Below are 16,654 nucleotides of genomic sequence, written 5' to 3'. Positions count from 1 at the left end.
GTCATACTTAACCCGCTTCCGATGAGCTGCATCAGCCACAACCCGTCCAGGAATAAAGTCAGATAGCCCTGACTGTGTCAAAGGAGAAGATCCTGTCAAATCTACACAGACATCGCGACCACGATCCCAAGAATAAAGTAACACATCAGCAGGTCTGAGGGCCTCGTCGTTCCCATATTATTATTATTATTATTATTATTATTATTATTATTATTATTATTATTATTATTATTATTATTATTATTATTAATGCAAATATAAAAATTGACATTAATGCTAAAAATAGAGATAACAATTTTTGCATACAACAACACCTTAACAATTGGAAAAATAAGATACGTACGCAATAAAACATAACAAAGAAATACATATAAAAATACATTTTACTCATCACCACCATGACCAAACCCGTCCCAAATATGTTCCGTCAAGTCGTCTCGCAGTTGATTATATGTTTCCCTATTTCAAACTCTCATTCTATTCTTTAGGTATGATTGCATATCGGCACGCCAGCGTATATTATAATTAGTTGGTGAGTCACCATCATCTTGTGCTTGATCAAACTGACTAAAATCTCCATATACTTCGTTGTGAAGGTAACCTTGTCGTTCACCTTCAATAATCATGTTATGCAATATAATACAAGCTATCGTTATTTTTTGCACAACTTCTATTTTCCATATTAGTGTCGGGTTTCGAATAATAGCAAACCTTGCCTGGATAACTCCAAAAGCACGCTCAACATCTTTTCGCGCCGACTCTTGGCGTTGTGAAAATAATTTTGCCTTTGGACCTTGAGGAAGTCGATATGCTTGTACAAAAGTTGCCCATTCTGGATATATACCATCTGCTAGGTAATATCCCATATTGTATTGGTGATCATTTACTTCAAAATTCACTGGTGGTGCTCGTCCTTCAAATATATAGTTAAAAACTAGCAAGCGATTTAGTACATTAATGTCGTTTGATGAACCTGGAACTCCAAAAAAAGCATGTCATATCCATAAATCTGCTGATGCAACTGCTTCTAATATGATTGTAGCTTTACCATCTCGACCTTGAAATTGTCCTTGCCAAGCAGTAGGACAATTTTTCCACTCCCAATGCATACAATCTATACTTCCCAACATGCCTGGGAATCCACGCACCTCTCCAATGTGCAGTAGCCTTTGTAAGTCATCTTGATTTGGTTTTCTCAAATACGCGTCTTGAAACTCGGCAATTATAACATAAACAAATCTACGTAAGGCATTGAGTGAGCTTTTCTCACTAATTCTAACGTACTCATCAATTTGGTTAGCTGCTACTCCATATGCCAACAATCTCATAGCTGCAGTGCATTTTTGTAATGGTGAAAAACCGGGCTTACCAACTGCATCATATTTTTGTTGGAACCATGGATCACGTTGTTGGACTCTGTCAACTATATGAAGAAATAACGACCTTCTCATTCTAAACCTTCGTCGAAATTGATCATTAGTATATACAGGATTCTCAGCAAAATAATCTAAGAACAAGCGATTGTGACCAGCAACACGATCTCTTGGTCGATTGGGAGAACGATTCTTCCTTTGCCTTCGAGAAGTTGAACCCCTTCTAGTGAGCTCAGTAACTGCTTCAGCTACAATTTCATTGCGAAGTGGCATTGCCATGACCCAATTATGAACCATTTGTCGAACTTGTGAACGGGGGTTTGGATTTTTAGAATCCGAGCTCCTAGAGCTTGAACTTGAACTAAAAGGCATAATTATTTTGAGAATAGATTGTATTGTATGTTGTGACAACATTGATGTACAAGAAGATGGTGTTATATAAATTTGAAAATTAATGGTTGTAAATAATTGATCTGCCATGAAAGATACTTGACACACCATGCAATGTCACACCATAGCCATATCAGATATGTATAATACTATTCATGTCAGCGGAAGAGTTCACATACTGCATCAATAAATCACCTGCAAAAGGTGATATGACAAAGACAATACAATGTCACAACATGATAATAATAACTAATACATTATTTTTTGCAATACAACGTCAACTTACAAGATTAAGAGTTAAACTAATACATCCACTAGTGGTAACTAATTTAACATAACAATCACTAGTGATCTACAATAACATTGAATTAACGATGATATTTAATGCCATCATATGGTTATTAATTCGTTCCATAACTTATTTTTACGAGCTTCATCTTCCTCTGATAAATTATCTCGGCTTAGTAATGCTTGTAGTAACTGATATTTTAGTTCTCTTTCTTTCAGAATTTGGGCTTGTTTTTTTCTTTCTTCTCTTATTCGTTCAACTTCAACAAATTCCTTCATCGCCTTTGCAGTTTCTTCATTTGAATGTTGCATACTTGCAAGTTTTTCTTGCAAAGAATCAATACCATCTGTTGCCTTCATTTTCAGTTTCCTTTTAGCTTGCTTTTGACCCCCTGGTCGTGTTAAGGGGTTAGCACTTTCTGGTGTTCTTTCTGCAGATGACGAAGAAAAACTTCCACTTTCGTCAAGTCTTGATCTTTTCTCACTCCCCTCACTACCCCAGATTGGTTGATAGCACTTGTAGTTTGATAATTTGGAGGATCAAATAAGGGTGTTGAAGAATCAATGGTGTAGAAAAATGCATTCATAAATTTAGGGTTGTTTTTCAACCTTTCATATGCAAAGTCGAACTTAAAATCTTCCTTCATATCAGAAAAAAATATTGCATTAGCTTCATTAGTGACATCTAAAGTACGCTTTATTATTTGAAGGTGTTGGTGTTGATTGATCATTATCAACTTCATTTTCTTCTTGAGATTCCATGACATTAATGTTAACGTTACTAAGTGAAATACCGGACCCCGAACCTTCACCACCTTGATCAACACCATCTTCACCTTGAGAATCCCCGACATTTGGTAAATTTGGACTGTTTGACATATTTGTAAAATAATTTGAAGAATTTTGTGTGGAGTATGGAGCAAAAGATGAAGGTGACAAAGTATTCCCCATGTTTTGGTGATGGTTAAAAGATGGATGCAAATTTGGATTTACTTGAAAATTTGGGTTTGTTGGGTAATTTAGATGGGTGGGAAAATTTGGATTATTAGGATAAGTGTGATAGTTAGGGTAATTTTGATTATTAGAGTAATTATGAGTGTGGATAATATTGAAAATTTTGATTGTCTATTGGAAAATTTGAATTTGTTGGATAATTTAGATTTATTGGATACTTTGGATTTATTGGATAATTTAGATTTGTTGAGTAATTTGGATTATTTTTATCCATAATTAAAAATATGTGTTTGAAAGAGTTTATCACAAGAAAAAAAAATAACAGATATGCAAAACGCAACTCTCATAGCTATATCAAATGTTGTTTTGATCCCCCTCACCATTGGTTCTTATTTGTAATAGTTGTTCCTTATTTCAGAAGCTCCAAGCCCAATTACTAAATAAGAAACTCTCATTTCTCACCTAAGAACTAGTTCTTAAATTTTTTCTCTCCTTAAGAACTACCTAAGCCACTCCCACTATTGATGCTCTAACCATCCGTCAAAAGAAAAAGTAAAGTTACCTCTGTTTTGATTTACTAAACTGAATTAATTGGAGCTGAATTGAATTGAACTCAAGTCCGTAGAATACTATGTGCAAGGTGTCTCTTGCAATGGCCCTCCAATTTTAAAGGGGACATTTTTTTCCTATTCCTAATTAAAATAAAAAAAAAATAAAAAAAGTAAATTCTCCTTTTTGGTAACGCCAAGCAAGCAGCAGTATTCACGATCAGTCTATCGCGCTGATTTTTCCTCATTTTCCATCTTTATTCCAGAATTTCAAACTTCCATCTTAATTTCTCTGATTTTCCAAATTCTTCCATAATTACATCAATCAATTCCATGGAAAATTGTATTGCATATTTTTCCATTCGAGGATTTTCAACGGATAAAGAAAATAAAATTAGTCAAATTCAAACTATTTTTGTTCCAATTCCATAACAATGGCAATGAGAAATCAATTTTAATTTTCCATAATTATTATTATCAAACGGCCAGTTTATATATATATATATATATATATATATATATATATATATATATATATTTGGGTTTCTTCCATCATTCTTCAATCATCTTAATCTAATTCTCAATTGATACAAAATCAAACAAAAACAAATTGAAGCATTTTTTTTAAAGGAATGAATTGAAGGCTTGAAGCGATTAGTTTTTTTTTTTTTTTTTTTTTTTTTTTTTTTTTTTTTTTTTAATTTTTCTAGTTTTGATAATGTCAATTGAAGCAATTTCAGTTGGTCTTTCGTAGTTCGTTGTATAATCAATTTAAAGTTGTGTTGTAGGGGTTTATAGGTACTACACAGCGGAAATAACATGAATCATATTCATACAGTACCCAATCCCAAGATCTAATGCATAAAACATAAAGAACATATAATCGTACCTTTGAAGCGTGCGATCGAGCAAGAACAATGGGAGATAAAGAACCCCAAACGTGATTCCTCTACTTGGTCCACCGGCACAGATTAAGACCTCCACTAATGCTAGTTAGTTGCAATTGAACCCTTCAATTGACCTTCTATGGAGAAGAGCGAGCAACGAACCACCATGAACCACCACGAACCACCACACGCGCCACCAAGGATGGCCGGCCGTACGGACGAGGGGAGGAGATAGATAGTCGTGAGATAGAGAGAGGAATTAGGGTTTTGGGATTGGTTGCCTTGATGTCAAAATACACTGTGTGTGTATTATGACTGCTTCCTTGCAACCCTAGGCATGGATCTTATTTATAGATCTCATCTCTAAATAAGAGCCCATGTCAAAAGCCCAAAACTTATTTCCAATCTAACTATGCTAGCCTAATCCATGTCATGATTAGTTACATGCTCATGAGGCCCATTAATGGGCCTCTAACTTGCTTAACCCAATACCCTTGTGTGTGACCTCATAGGATCCATTCTAGCGGGCTTTGGACCATTTGACTAGCCCAAAGATCATCTCTCATAGTCTAGCAACAGATGATGACGCCCCAAGAGAACGAACTTATTATCTCCATAATAGTGATCCTTGATATATCTAGTAATTGCACTTATCGAAGACACAACTCCTTCAGTGCTATCCTATTAATTTGTCTTGAAGAACGTTGTAATTCACTAATAAAACGTTAAGTGATGTAAGCTTTGCATTGTATTTAGTTCGTTGTTATCATCAACATAAATAAAATATCCGAATTCATTTTGCGTGATTAAGGGTCTGTTCACATTTACTGAATTGAGCAAAACTTAATTGAACTGAATTGATTGGAGCATAACTGTAGGGAATAAATTTCAAGCATTAAACCCCTAGCTTGAACCCCACTGTGATCATACACTAAAGTACGGTGGCATCTAAAAGGGAAGAAGATAGAGCAAAAGAGTCGCCAACAAGTTTTAGGAACTTGTAAACCGTTCACAGGGTGAAGGTTACACCCCTTAACGATCCAAGAGATCGTCAACTCTATAAGGTCTAGAACCAAATAAGGGTTCGGGGATGAAAGTACAAATCCAACCTAAAAGAGATTGAACCTGCCCTAATAATAGGCCTCTACTTTATTCTGATCGTATTCATGTGCGCTTTTTGACTAACATGCAATCAATAGGATTAACCTTAAACTTGTTTATCTATGTTGGTTGAATATAATGCACAAATAAACTATAATTGGCGATCACTTGAAATTATAATCATATTAACCCTAACAAGATTATTAATTATCTTATTAAGCGTGATTACAAGTACCAATTCCCTTTAAACATGCATAAAAGGTGTGATCAAGCAATAACAATAAATATAATATGTATCAAGCAACATAATAAATAATCAATATCATGAATAATAATTATAGCAATAATAAAATTATAATCATAATAATAACAATATCATCATAAATAAAATAATATTCATAATCATCATAAATTATAACAATTATAATCATAATCATGTTCATGTTAATATGAAAGCATAATAACAATAGCAAGATCCTAGGCATGATACTAACAAGATTAATAACAAACCCTAGCATGTCACTAAGCAATAAAAATCAAATCTTTAACCCTAACATGGTACTAACAATCATAAAGATTAGGAAGAACATAGGAAGCATCATAACAATCATATTTAATATATTTGATATTATAACCTTTTCCCTAAACATGATACTAGAAATATCATAATAACAATGTAAACATGATTTCTACATCATAATATCAAGGAAATTTTAGATCTTAACACCACATAAAAACCCGAAAATGGTTTTTAACACCTCCATAAAAAAAAATAAAAAAAATTGATTTTTTAAAACCACACAAACTAACAAAAAATGGGTATTAACACCACTTTACGGATTCCTAAACGGAATCAGTTAAGTGCCACATGTCACTTTCTTATTGGCCAAAAAAATTAAAAAAAATTAAAAAAAATAAAAAGACCTAAAACTACCCAGCCACCCCAGCCCCGCCGCTGCGCCACCACCACCTAACCACCCACCCTTCCCTACCCTCCCAAAAACCACCACCAGTGACGCCTTCGCTCACCCAACCTAGCTGAACCCTCCCCCTCCCTTTCCCGCAACCGCTTCGCCCCCAAAAACCACCTGACCCAAAACCCTCTTTCCCTAATACGGTCACGATTCCGACCAAAAATGGTCGAAATCGGCCGATTAAGGCAACTGAACCCCAAAACCGGCCGATTTCGTCTATTTGTGGCCGGAATCGCGACCGTATTGGGGAAGGAGATTTTGGGTTTGGTGGTTTTTGGGGGCGAAGCCATTGCGGGAAATGGAGGGGGAGGGTTCATCTGGGTTGGGGGTGTGAAGGCGTCGCGGTCGGTGGTGGTTTCGGGGAAGGAAGGGGTAGGTCTGTGGTTGGTGGTGGTGGCACGGTGGTGGGGCTGGGGTGGCTGGGGTAGTTTTAGGGTTTTTTTAATTTTTTTTTAATTTTTTAAATTTTTTTAAACAACTAAAATTGTGACACGTGTCACTGAGGACCCAACTTAACGGAATTTTTGGACGGAATCCGTTAAGTGGTGGTAATACCAATTTTTTGTTAGTTTGTGTGGTGTTAAAATCAATTTTTTTTTATGGAGGTGCTAAAAACCATTTTCGGGTTTTTGTGTGGTGTTAAAATCTAAAATTTCCTAATATCAATTAATCAATTAAAGTACTTACTTTGATGCCTCGTACCTCTTTCTAATAACAAAATACACACGTTAGTAACTTCAAGGAAAATAATAAACAAAACAATTAAATTAAATAATTGAAAGAGAGATTTGGGACCAAACCCTCAGAAATTAAACCTTTCACGTCTAAGGCGAAGGCAACTTTGAATATGGCTAGGTGTTTCTAGATCTTGTGAATGCGGAATTTTGTATATAAAAACAAAGTTTAGAGAAAGAGAGAATTGATGAAAGATTAAGAGAGAATGATTGGATTAAAGATTGCGAATGAAAACTGATTGTTGATGAGAATTCGTGAGAATTGATGAATGAAAACGGAGTTTTTAATACGTTATTTATAGAGAAAATCAGCCAAAAAGATAAAATAAACAAAACAGAGTCTGACGCACGAAAAACAGAGTTGGCGCAAACCCTGGCTAACTGGCGCCAGGCACCAACACTAGCGTCAGGCGCCAATGGCTAGCGCCAGGCCTGGTTCCATGCGCCAATGCCTGGAGTCAGGCGTCAAGCCTGTTTTTAACGCGTTTTCGAAAATAAGATAAGTTTGCCGTACTGGAGGATAAAATCATATAATTTCCTCGAAAATGCTATTTGATTTTAATTAAAACTCTGAAAAGTCAACAAAAGTCAATTTATCAATACTAATTGAATTAGGAATGAAAAGAACCTTCTAGAAGAATCTAGAAGACTAAAACCATTCCTAATTGCATTAGGAATGATAAATCATATTAGGCCCTCCTCTAGATCATTGGGCCGCACATAAGGCTCAAACCGGGCCCAGTTTGGTAAATTGGCCATAACTTCCTCAATATTCATCGGAATTGGGCCTATAATATATCATTGGAAAGCTCTTCTCACGCCCCATCCAACTACACTACTATTGGATCCATATCATGGACCAACCAAACTGGATTGGCTGTTTTCTTAAAATGAGTTTTCAAAAACAGAGAGAAGAGAAAAGAAATTAAAAACTATCCGCAACACTAGACTTTCCACACTTTCGCTTCATTCGATTATGATTCGACGTGAAAGGTACTCATCACTGGGTTTGGTTTTGGGGAGACACAAATGGGTGTCTACAATAACTGAACTAATTGGAGCTTAAGTGAACTGAAGTGATCTGAAATGAATATTTTATGAGAGATGGAAATTAGGAGCTGAACTGAACTGAACAGATTGGAACTGAACTGAATCAATTGGAGCTGAACTGAACTGAAATTAAGTAAACGTGAACAAGCCCTAAATATCATTGAAAGCATTTTCATTTTGTTATGTATATATTGGAAAATTGTGCATTGTCTGAATTATAGATTAAAAAAATCGTATAATTTCACATTATTAAGGGTTCCTTTTTCGATTTGGAACAGGGCCTCCAAAATCATTGCTACGACCCTGATTGAACTGAATATTTTATGAGAGAAGAAATTAGGAATTGAACTGAACTAATTAGAGCTTAACAAGTGTAAGTGAAATATTAGTAAGTTTTAATATATGGAGTATGAGCATCATCAATAATGAGGATTAGATGGTTCTTAAGGTGGAGAGAAAATTTAAGGGCTAGTTCTTAGACAACAAATGATAGGAGTAATTTTTAGTTTGGAGCGAGTTTGCAATTATTACTGTACCTGGAATATGAAAAAAGACACAAAATGACATAAACTAGTACTACTATTACTGCATTTTGCATGTGATTGAATTGTATATATAAAAAAAATTAAAAATTGTACAAAATCTACAAAAGTAACTCTTAGTAGGTGCTGAGCTAGTGCTTTTCTTTGGTTAAACGATATCTATTCTCTAATTGTAAGACTCAGGGCCTGTTCTGATTTACTGAATTGAGCTGAACTGAACTGAACTGAATATTTTATGAGAGAAGGAAATTAGGAACTAAATTGAACTTAATTGATTGGAGCTAAACTGAACTGAATAGAATTGAATTGAAATTAAGCTCAAAAGAACATGTCCTCAACTTTGAGTATTGAAACGCATAATCAGTTGTTTTTCACACTGATTTTGATACCCAACCTACTTCTCAATTTAGCAACTTATATGATACTCTCTCTTTTATTATTATTATTATTATTATTATTATTATTATTATTATTATTATTATTATTATTATTATTATTATTTGCATCAGTTTGACCGACATATTTGCCGAGACACAACTTTGAACATCAATATTTTTAATTGTTAATTAGTAAAAATTATAACAAAATTATATTATGAAACAAGACATTATGATGAATCTAATGATATGTTATAAAATAATATTTATTTATTATATAGAGGTGAAAAAATTAAGTCAACCATAGTTTATTAATAGTGCAAACATCAAAGTGATGCATTTCAAAAAAAAACGGAGGAGTATATAATTTTTCAATGGGGACTCTCTTAAGTATACTAATGTCATTTTCCAATATGGTCCACTGTATCCAATTAAATAAACAATTTTAAGTTTGTAGAAAAACATTAAAAGTTCAATAAATTAAATAAACCAATATAAAATTGATAAGGGTCCACTTTTTTGTCAATTGAGACTCAAAATTGGGTATTTAAGCTTAACACTTTTTTTTTTTTTATATCCAAGTTTAAACTTATTGGTAACCTTTACAAAAAAATACTCTCTCTTCTAAAAAAACCCCAATTAGTTTCACCATTAGCGATAGTCTATATGAGGGTGAATTTTAGTAGAAGTTGTTGACGATGTGGCATAGGAGAGAGATTAAGAACCCCCATTTTAGATACTCTCTTCGCAGCTTCGCTATCAATGCCCTTAGAGCATAAGAGCATCAATAATGAGGGTTATTGATGGGTTTCTTAAGAATACAAAAATAATAAGAGTTAGCTCTTTTATTAAAAAAATGAGAGTGTCTAATTTAATTTTGAGTTTGCAAATGGGGCTTTTCAAACAAGAGATCTCTTTCTTGATAAGAGTAAGTGATGCATCATTCCAAATTTATATGGCTTTACCAGTGTCCATTTGCTTTACATTTGAAAAAAAAAAAAAAACTATGTAAGACTGATTGAGAAAGAGGAGAGAGATTAAGAGACATGCCTTGAGAGATGATGTATTTCCTTGATTATATGAAGGGCGATTCTTAACAGCTGATGATGATTTGGTATAAGAGAGAGATTAAAAGTCTTCCTTCAAGCTAAGACACTTCCTATTACTTATGTAGTGTTATGTGATTAACACATTATTTACTCAAGCCTTGTTGTGTTCACCTTGTTCCCACTTATTTGAGGAAAAATAAGTTTAAATAAGGGTTAATAAGTTCAGATAAGTTCATATAAGATAAGTTTAGGAAAAATAAGTTGTGATAAGTTCAAATTATAAGTAAAATAAGTTCTAATATGGGCTAATAAGTTCAGATAAGATCACATAAATTAAGATAAGTTTAGAAAAGATCAAATAAGTTTAAATAAGTAAAAATCAGGTGAATAGAATGCACCCTCACGCCCTGTTATATGTTCACCTTATTTTAGAAAAAAATAAGTTTAGATAGGGAGTTTGATGTATGCTATGGTTTGCACTTGGCCGGATCTTGCACAAGCAATCGGTGTTATTAGTAGGTTCATGATTGATCCTGGTAAGGAGCATTGGCTGGCACTCAAGAGGATTTTCCGCTACCTAAGAGGTACGTTTGATATGTTGGTTCTCCTTGTGCCGTGAGACAAGGTTTGTGAGTTGATTCAAGCACGATTTTGCTCCTTTAGATATAAGTGTGGTTTACTCTGAAAGACCATTAAGAGATTTGAGTGTGGTTTACTCTGAAAGATCAATAAGAAATTTGAGTGTGGTTTACTCTGACAAACCAATATTGATTGGAGCTCGATTTTGCTCTGAAAACCAAAAATTGTTATATTTGCAGGTTCGAAAAGAATGATGTTCCTGTTTGATTGATGACTGATGAGTTCGAAAAAATGAACGTTCTCATCGTTGAAAAAGAACAAACAAAAATTGAAGGCGACATCACAAGAGTGTGCATCTGATCTCGACTTCAACAAATTGAAAAATTTCCAATCGCAACGTTTGTGTTACTGCCGTTACGATTGTGGGATGGTGTTAGAGATATGATGTATCGGAAAATATATGTGATATATTTTCCGTATAGATATTTTTATGAGAATAATATATTTAGTATTATCTTATGTTAAGATATTATTTAGGGAATATATCATTAGGATATATGGTATATCTTTTAGGAATATTGTTTCCTATCTTATGTTCGTAGTTTTTGTATAAATACTCTACCTATTGATGAATAATAATCTAAGTCATTCAATCATATTCTATTCACTCTTTCTCCTAATTTGTCAATAGAGCATACGAAAGACATAAAATTTGATATAGTGTTATTTTTATTTTTTATTTTTTTTGACAAGAAGAAAAAGAGATTTCATTAATAAAATATCGCCAAACGACACTTACATATAATTCTTAAGAAATCAAGAATTCCAGCACAAGTACACACCTTAAAACTAAATACATCGTAGAATTGATTAACAATCGCCTTTATAAAAAACTTCATCTGAAGCAATACAATCTGTGAGTTCGCACTGATTCGGCTTGAAATCCACGGATGCGTAGTCGTTTGAGTGAAAATATTCATGTGGTCCTCCGAATTCTTGTAGACAATATGAAACCCTAGATCTTCAACTCTTACCATAGAAACATAAAAAGAAAATAAACTCAAGAGAAAAATCATCATCTCAAGGATGAGATTTGTTTATTGAAAGCAATTTAAAGGTTTTTGGGGCTTACCACCGGCAAGAACACCAGTGGAGGCCCCTACAAAGATTCACAACTGAGATCAAGAGGAAAAGAGATTGTAGAGATGAAGAGAAAAGGGAGAGGAGTGAAGGAAAACCTTCAAAAGAATTGAAAAAACCTAGCAATGGAGGCTAGGAAAACCTTCCCAAGGGAGAAACCCTAGAGGGAACTAAAAAAACCCTTCCAAGGAGAAAACCTAGAGGGAACTCAAATGATATAGTGTTAATTTGAAAAGTAGTTATTTTAAATTAACTTTTAGTTTTATACTCTAAAAAGAAGTTATTAATTGATTACAAGTACTCCTTAAGAAAGTTAAATAAAAAGAAGTAAAAGTATATTAGAAAGATAAATTTACGGGTTTGTAAAAAAATAGAGAGAGAAAGTAATAAAAATTCATAGAGAAACAAAATTTTATATAGGGAAGTTAATTTTGCACAAATATTATTGCAAATTGGTGGGGATTTTAATGCAAATGAGTCATTCTTTTTGGGATTAAAATTAGGCCAAATGGGTCATTTTTCGGGGACGGAGGAAGTAATAAGTAATAACTGATATTTACCAATGCAATCTAATTGACTTTTAGTAATTATTGTTATTTTTACTATACATGAGCAATTTTATTTTATTTTATTTATTTTTTTTAATTTTTTTTTTTTGAATAGATACATGAGCAATTTTTATTTTATTATTATTTTTTTTTACTCTTTATTTATTTATTTATTTATTTATTGGTAAGAACAAGAGAATACAGCCGTAGCATGTATTTCTGACACAATGTATTCTTTTTTTTTTTTTTTTTTTTTTTTTTTTGGAGAAGAGACACAATGTATTCTTAAGATTAAACATTATTATTATTCACCTAAAAAATAGATTTCGTTTCAAAACAAGCCAAGGATACGGGTAAAGGCAAATCAGTTATCAGAAAGTTAATAATTGAAAAAATTATGCAATTCCAATGAAAAAGAATACTCAGCTCCTATATTTTAGTCCTAATTGGCTAATTATCATAACAGTAATTTAATAAAATAAGACAATAACAATAATAATACGAATTAAGAATCCTTAACTAAAAAAATCTATGACAATCGATCGATCTTGTGACAAAATTTGTTAAACAGTTGATGGGCAGAAAGTGATCAAATAGTCCGAGCCAGTACAAGTGCAGGTGCTAGAGGCATCATCGTAGGCGTAACTATAAGCCGTTGGACACGCATTCTTAAACATCTCCGAGTAGTGCGTAGGCGCGCACGTCTGCGGACTCCCATGATCACCAGTACAGCAATACTCCGGTGTGTTAAACGCTGCACACGCGCTCTTACACGCCACCACGGCCCCTCCAACCGTGACTTGTAGCTCGGGTGGGCACGATGCATTAAGGTCATCTACGCAGCCTGCGTACTGACATTTCCCTGTTCCTGTACTGGTAGGCTTAACACCAACTCCTACATTGTATCCGTCTACTAGGCTTACGTCGTAAAAGTCCTGTCCATCGGCCCCGTTGAGGGTGAACTCTACTAGGGATACCGGTGGGGCACCTCCTCCAATGCATTGGAGTCCTCCGCAGTCACCGGTTGAGCAGTTTCCTGCACCAGAGGCATCAAAGTTGCATCCTGTTCGAGCCCAGAATCGGCCTGACCAGCCTGCTGGGGGGTTAACTTGTATTGTTGATCCTGGTGACAATGTGAGGCTACTCTCACCAAGGAGTGCCGGTCCGTTTCCCGATAACGTGCCGGGCCAGACGGTGTAAGGGCAGGTGTTTAGGAGAGTGAAAATTGTCCCTGATACCCTGTTTGTTGAAACACCTGCATATGCAAAAAAACATGGACGGTGGTCACATACAGGCATATTGTACTTTATAAACCCAAAAAACTAAAAAATTACTCCAATACAATACATTATTATACTCGTACTACTTTTAAACACAAAAGTGGATGTCAATTAATTTAATTGGTTAAAGCTTTGACATGGTAATGGAATGAATTATGTTTACAATATTACCTATTTTCACAAGAACAAATAAATGTAACAGTAACTATAAAGCGTAAAATCAATGTGAGTTTTATTAACACCATAAAAAAGTAATGCAAACAAATTAAAGACGTAGACATTAACATTATCATACATATCAAGAAACAATCGACTCTATCAAGAAGGTGTACTAGTCGTCATAAAATTCTCAAATCACAAAGCGTACAATAAAGTAATGCAAACAAATTAAAGACGTAGACATTAACATTATCATACATATCATTCTATAGCGAGAAGATTAGAGTAAAAGATTTACCTAAGAAGAAGAGCGAAACCAAGACGAAAGCAAAGCTCCAATTGATCGCCCCCATTGTAAACTAACTAGAAGGAATGAAGAGAGTGTGTGTGTTGGTTGCAATTGATATGAAGATCTCTTACTTAATAAGGGTCAAAGTAAGAGTGGTTAAGATTTGAGAGTGGGAGGTTGAAGGCTAAAATATCGGAAGCATAACAAGCATTTATATAGTTGAGCTTAATACATACCCACGATTGTATTTTAGTAATTCATTCAAAGATTACCATAAATCTTCCACTTTCTATTTATTCATATTATTTCATTGGATTTTTGTTTACTATTTTGCTCTTCATTTATTACGTGTGACTGTTGCATTTTGGTAATTTTTTGGGTTTATGGAGATTTGTGAAATTTAATGCTGATTCTCTTTCTTCCGACACTAAATTTTTCAGTACATCTGATTTTTAATTTTGATAATTTTGTTAAAATTAGTTACTTAAACTTTGATTTGTCTGTGCATGCACTTATATTAAGGAATATAATAAGGAAAATAAACACCAATTCAATGCAAGAAGGTACTTCTTAAATAATTATTATTTAGCTTCCATTTTTTTTTGAAATATTTTTAGCTTCCATTTTATCTAACTCATAGTGATGATCGGATTGTTTGGATCCAATTTATGTCAAGTCATAAAATATTACTTACTATTTTTTTTTTGAGGGAAATATAATACTTCCTCCGTTTTAAGTATTTGTTACTACATATTTTATTGATTTGAATCATTACAAATTTGGCACAAAAAGTAGGGCTGACAATCCCTGACCTGACCCGATAATCCGAACAAACTCGACCCGATCCGAACCCGAATAACTCGAATTCGACCCAATTTGACCAAAATTTCATATTTCGCAATAATATTAAGTTTTACACTTTTTTTTACTTTTTTTTTTATTATTTCTAAGCATAACCCGAAATCTGACTGACTGAATTGTCAACCCTAACAAAAAGGGGGGGTTGATTAATTTAATATTAGTTCATTTTAAATTCAAAGTAGAATAATTTGAGTCTTTCATAAATTGATTTTGGTCCTGTTTAGTGGTAGCGTTTCTGCATTTGAGGTAGCGATTAGCATTTTGACCAGTCAAAACACTACTGTAAAAAAATTGAGATTATTTGGTGAGTTAACGATTTTAGTAGCGGTTAGCGATAGAGGTAGCGCTTAGATAGCTTTTTTCAAACGTTAAAAATAGTAGCGTTTAGAAGTAGCGGGTAGCGTTAGACAAATTTTTATTACTTTTAAAACAATATTTGTATAAATTTTGGTATATTTTGATATTGCAACCGCTACTTTTGCCAAACACTCATACGATCAACCGTTAGTTTAACAGCTAACCTCTACCCACTATTAATTAACCGCTACTCACTACCTTAACAGCTACCCGCTACTCGACCGCTAAAAGCGACCCGCTACCGCTACTATTGCCAAACATGACCTTTATAATTGATAGTCAGTTTCGATTTACTGAAAGTAAATGAACTAAAATGAAATAAACTTATTAGGGCTGAACTGATTTGAACTGAAATGAATAAAGCTGAAATGAATTGTTAATGAGAGAAGTAGATTAGGAACTGAAGTGAACTGAACTGATTGGGGCTGAACTGAACTGAATAGAGTTGAAATGAATTATTTATGAGAGAAGGAATATAGAAAGTGGATTGATTAGAACTGAGCTGAACTGAACTAAAATTAAGCTGAACATGAGCAATTGATGTCTCAAGATCAAATGATACTATATTTATATCTTAATAAGAACACTACTGATCTGAATATCTCAATGAGTTTTATGTATTATATAGGCTATGACCACTTCTTCCATTTAGTAAAATCGAATGAATACGTATCAACGAATTAATATAAGATCAAGAGAGATTAAATTTGCACTAGCTAGTATTTTATTACATGCAAGTACTCCGTAGATTTAAGAGGTTTTATTATACACAAACATTTGAATGTACGGAGTAATTAAGAAGCAATATCTATCTATCTATGTCCATATATTTTATTACTCCCTCCGTTTTTAAATACTTACTTCATTTCTATTTTTGACACTATTTATTTGTCCTACTTTGACTAATGTTTGTGATTTATACATAAGAAAAAATATAGTCTTGTCTCTTGTGGGTACTTGTTGGAATCATATCAATGAATAGACTATTAATTTTCAATTGTTAGAATTTATACTTATTGATAATTAAAGATATTAGTGATAAAAAATTAGCATGGAGGGAGAAAAATTCAATGACAAGGCATGCAATTCCGCCATGTGTCGTCGTTGCTTATGCGGCGTCATGTCATGCTACTATCAATCACCAATGTTTCCTCATAATTATTGACCTCACATT

General features: G+C 33.6%; 1 protein-coding gene and 1 pseudogene across 1 annotated transcript; both read right to left on the bottom strand.

Moving 5' to 3' along the window:
• Positions 1–464: 464 nt before the first annotated feature.
• LOC145575370 (uncharacterized) lies at positions 465–1,670 on the bottom strand. Its single transcript, XM_081633251.1, has 2 exons — positions 1,049–1,670; positions 465–973 (listed from the first exon to the last, which is right to left on the bottom strand). Exons 1-2 carry the CDS (start codon positions 1,668–1,670, stop codon positions 465–467), a joined length of 1,131 nt encoding a protein of 376 aa, XP_081489377.1.
• An 11,427-nt stretch (positions 1,671–13,097) lies between these two features.
• Positions 13,098–14,326, bottom strand: LOC145575364 (pathogenesis-related thaumatin-like protein 3.5 pseudogene; annotated as a pseudogene).
• Between the last annotated feature and the right edge of the window lie 2,328 nt (positions 14,327–16,654).

This window comes from Chenopodium album, chromosome 2 (genome assembly GCF_948465745.1).
Source record: "Chenopodium album chromosome 2, dcCheAlbu1.1, whole genome shotgun sequence".
Lineage (NCBI taxonomy): Eukaryota > Viridiplantae > Streptophyta > Magnoliopsida > Caryophyllales > Amaranthaceae > Chenopodium > Chenopodium album.
This window is presented reverse-complemented; position numbering and strand designations above follow the sequence as displayed.

Bases quoted from the DNA above. Each gene is read 5' to 3' on its own strand.
- LOC145575370 (XM_081633251.1), bottom strand. From the start codon at position 1,670: ATGGTTCATAATTGGGTCATGGCAATGCCACTTCGCAATGAAATTGTA. The intron at 974-1,048 runs GTAAAGCTACAA...TTGGAGTTCCAG, and splicing joins ACAATTTCAAGGTCGAGATG to GTTCATCAAACGACATTAAT.